General features: G+C 43.8%; 1 protein-coding gene across 1 annotated transcript in view; it reads left to right on the top strand.

Annotated features, from left to right (window-relative positions):
- Positions 1-4,628, top strand: part of unc13ba (unc-13 homolog Ba (C. elegans)) — a 99,828-nt gene continuing 95,200 nt past the window's right edge. Inside the window, exons 1-2 of the mRNA XM_030791732.1 lie at positions 1-115; positions 3,246-3,311. Of these exons, the coding sequence (XP_030647592.1) occupies positions 1-115; positions 3,246-3,311 (181 nt within the window). The remainder of the gene's footprint in view (positions 116-3,245; positions 3,312-4,628) is intronic.

Below are 4,628 nucleotides of genomic sequence, written 5' to 3'. Positions count from 1 at the left end.
ATGTCTTGCGAGTACCCCTGTAGCCAGGAGCCTTTCCAAAAGTCTAAAACGGAGTCCTTCTCTTATTCCCTGGACTCTTCTACTTTTTCCCAGTTTGGCTCTATGGACAGAAGGGGTAAAATGAAAAAGTGACTGCATAGAAGCTCCTCACAGGTCTACTGAGAAATCCTCTAGGATTTTCACTCTCAACACTCAGATAAGCTAGGGTAGCTTAAAAGTTTTGATGCAACTTTCAGTATTAAGAAAAGAAATAAGAAAACAAAGTCTTTTAAAGAGAAAAAAAAAACAACTCTGTCTAGAGTTTTGTTACTTAATTTAGTTAATCAGAGTCATTTGGGAGGGGGGTGGCAGCGTAGTGCCAGTGAAGGGAAGGAGGTGTTTCCAGCATTTTGGAGGTGGTCCAAAGAGTCAGGTCTACCACAGCAGGAGAAAAACAAACCCTCATGTTGCTATAGGGCTTGTAGTGTGCAAAGAGCCTTACTCAGGTTTGTACACACATACTGATGCAGTCAATCAAAGTCTGGAGAGGCCTCATCAGATGGGTTGTTTATTCCGGTGTTTCCACGGCGAGCTATGAGGTCTCCATCTCTCTCGTCTCCTCTCTCCAAAGCAACTGTCAATGTGTCAACGAATGGAGAGGAGCGGAGAGGAGCAGAGAGGAGAGGGCGAGAGGAGAGGAGACATGGTAGGCTGGAAAGCAGACAAGGGAGATCAAAAGAGACTTGTGACAGCTAGATGAATGGAGATATTTTGAGATCACAGTGGTTCTGGAACAATAGTGCTCCTCATTATGGACCCTGCAGAGAAACTTAAGCAGTGCGTTGTCTTTGTAGCCGCGTTAGTGTTAATAACGACAATTTTATTTTCAAGGGCTCAGAATGATTGTCTGTATTGGTTGTGGGGACCGAGGATGTTTATGTGCTGGTCGGTGTGTGTGTGTGTTGTGGTGTGTGCGTGTTTCTTATTTTGTGATAGTTTGATTGCTGGTTTGTTTGTTTATCATTTTCTGTCGTATGATCGTGTAGCTAGAGGCTTAAAGATATTCCAGAGCTCACGTTTTTTTTGCAGAACTATGGAAACAGCTAGGGTTTTATTGTTGTTGTTTTGTTTGTATGCTTCACTAACTCACTTTCTTTCCCATATTTTCTGTGAGAGAGTTAGAGGGGAGAGAGAGAGAGTGTGAGAGAGAGAGAGGGAGAGAGAGAGAGAGAGAGAGAGAGAGCGAGAGAGAGAAGGGGACAGCTCTCTTGATTCAGGTTCCAGTGTTGTGTGTGTGTGGGGGGGGGGGGATTGAGAGAATAATCCTCTGGCCATCTGGTAGTGTGTCCCCATGTGTTATGTGTGTGTGTGTGTGTCTGTGTGAGAGCATGCCTGTGCATGTGTCCACTGCATGGAGGGCAAGGACAGAAAGATGATTTGCTTCAACTACTTCCGTTCTTAACCGTTTAACTCATTTCCCTTTCAACCAATCAGGGGCCACAGGCCTTTAAAACCGCCACCCTCTTTGCACATGGAAGCTTTGACGTTTTCACGCTGATGCACTTCAGAATCCAAAACACTGGGGTGACATGGTCGCTGTGCGATTTTAAGAATGTTTTGCTTGTTAATTATGACCTCTGTAGTAGACAGAGGCTAACAAATGAATGCATATAGTGTTGAACTGAAAAACTAGAGCCTGTAAGCGCTAATCACGTCTAATGTTGCCACTTAATGTGTACAATTCATATGCTGGAAATATCACCAAAATACTGCTTATGATGATTAGAAATATTAGCAAAATTACTCTCAGGACTTTTTTTTCCACAACCTAAAACTATTACAATATTTCTCATGTAGATTAACTTTGAGTGTTCTTTTTTGTGAGGTGGACTCTAACGCAAGCTGTTTCGAGGTATACTCAGACAATCTCTTGGATGTTATTCTATTAATTTTAATTAAATTAATTTTAGAGTAGCCCCTCCATCAGTTAGTGTGCTCGCCCCCTTTTCCGATGTATACTCTCGACCACTGAACCCCCCCCCCCCCCCCCACAACCCCCCCCCACCCCACCCCCCCCACCCCCCATCTCACCTTCCCCGCTGCACGGCCGGCCCACCTTCGGACAGGGCTCTCTGTTGGGTCTCCACCCTCTGCTTTCTCCCTGGGCTCTGGTATAATTGGATGGTTTCCAGTGGGGAGTTGATTTCAGAGCAATGTACTTTGTTATGTACCTCCTGTCATCCTGACAAATTATATATTTGGACATTATTTTGTGTGTGTGTGTGTGTGTGTGTCTTGGTATGTTTATATAGACCCGCACCAGAGATTCAATTATTCATTTAATTATCAGCTTTCATCTTTGCCATTTGCCAAGAGCGTACCCACATTAATTGTCTGTGTGCACTCACAGAGTTAGGCTGGCCTGGTTGTCTCTATTGTCCTAGACACCGGTTTGAGTCTGAAGGAGACATTTTGAAGGAGCGAAAGTGTTGTGTGAGACTCTAATTTAAGACTGGACATTGGCCCTTACGTGGCAGTGCTGGCTTGCTGTGTGGTACTCAGACAACTGAGTGATGGGTTCAGAATGAGGGCCCAAACTCATCAGGCAGCTGGAGCACAGTAACCCAGGGAGACAAATGAGTGTTGCTAGGATACATGACAACAAATCAATAACGAGAATCTACACTAACAGGTAAATGTAATTCCCACCACTTTTTTTTTTTTTTTTTTTAGACAGAAAAAAAAAGCATTACGAAGTTTTTCGCAAGTTGAATTGATCGCGTATTGACGGAACAGGACACATTATTGAGCAGAGAGAAACTGTCTGTTTGGATGGGTCAATGTGAACGTGACGTGTAACGGACGAATGGAATGATGGAGTGATACAGTGGTGTATCACCACTGTATCAGGAGACTATTGGTGCATGAAGGATTAAAAAAAAGAATGCATCGATAATCTGTGTGGCCTTACGAAAGACGTGAATGATTTGATGTTAAAATGTTCGGCCGAGCTCCATAGCAGGTAAGATTAAACCTACAGACTGTCTGGCTGGCCGAGATGACGCCTGGTTGAAAACAAAATAACAGTGGAAAAAGCTGTGTGTCCGGTGTCTCAGACTGACACAAATCTTCCTCCAATTCTTACGTTTTCTGTGATGTTCGCCTGAATCTGTCATAACTGTGGGCTAATCTGTGTGTTATTGTGTTATTTTGTTGTAGTCCTTGGCGTCTCATGCATTTTTTTTTCCCTCTTTTCTATTTTGCAGTGAAAAAGGCCAAGCTCCAAGGACCCCCAGGTGAGAAATCCGCCTCCTCGCTTCTCTGCTACCTCAGTACGGAGTGAGAGTGACAGGCTGGCGAGCACAGTTTAGTTAAAGGTGGATGTAAGGCAATGGTCGATGTCTGAATCTCTGGCGTAAAAATGTTTTTTTCTTCTTCAGCCCGACGGTTGAAAACACGCCCTTCCGTTCTCTGAGATCTAATCAATCAGCAATCACCCGATCTGCAGAAAAAGAGCAGAATCCCGAAAATATACAGACCCTTCTCTGATGAATTTTTTTTTTTTCTTTACGTGGATAATTTGATTTTGAGTATCCTCACAGCAGCCAATCAGAGCGATGACTCATATACCTTGTGTGCCTGTGGAGAATTCTTCTAAGAGAACAGAGCAAATCCAGTATCAAAGTTACCAAGCAACGATCCAAGAACAATAAAAGTTTTTGATAGCGGTAGAGAGAAATAAACATCGTATTTTGCATTTGCATTTTGCAAGTTGTAAGAGGGTTTATCTAGTCCATTCACCGGACACTCTCAGAGTTAATTGAACACCAGTCATTATGCAGTGTAAGTGTCATTAGTGAGTTATTGGGATAAATGTGTTGATTTAATGTGATATAGATTTTTTTGCTGCTATATCACTCGCCCCAGTTCTCCCAGACTGTCGGAGGAAGGAATATGAAATTATTCAACAACGTCAAATGTCATTAATCATCTTGTGTGTCTCTCTCTTTCTCAAGTTTCTAATTGTCTGTCCTCAAATTGATTGGAGGCTGAAACAGATACCTGCACACAGCTTCGGCCCAGTTTGGGAAAGGCAGTGAACTGGTTCACCAGTGTGCCAGCAGGCACACAGTGGCCTGTCAGGGGAATTAGGTGTCTGTGGCTCTCACACACACCCAGTATCTCGGGTCCCAGATGGTTTAGGAGTGTTGTGGTTGAGGGAGTTATATGAATTTCCAGTGGATAATGTCTCTCTCTCTCTCTCTCTCTCTCTCTCTCTCTCACACACACACACACACAGACAGACACACACACACACACACACACACGCACACATGTTTTATTCCTGTGTGTGTGGGTGTGTGAGTGTGTGTGTGTGTGTGTGTGTGTGCGTGTGCAGGCGTGTGTCTGCACTTTTCCGTTTTCTACATTTTTCAGACTCCCAATATGACAACTTCTTATTGATATCTTCTCTGATTGGTGCGTGTAGATTGTGTCCGCTCTTCTGCCGTGCTGATTGGCTGTGATGGGGAGGATGCTGACGGCAGGCTGTTGGTTTTGATTGATGAGAGGTGCATGCAAAGCGTCAGGTTAATTATGCCTGGATGTCAATCATGTGCCTAGTTGGGTTATTAGTCAAAGCTGTCAGA

This window comes from Chanos chanos, chromosome 14 (assembly GCF_902362185.1).
Source record: "Chanos chanos chromosome 14, fChaCha1.1, whole genome shotgun sequence".
Taxonomy (NCBI): Eukaryota; Metazoa; Chordata; class Actinopteri; order Gonorynchiformes; family Chanidae; genus Chanos; species Chanos chanos.
Note: the sequence above shows the minus strand (reverse complement) of the source record. Positions and strands in the feature narration are given on the sequence as shown.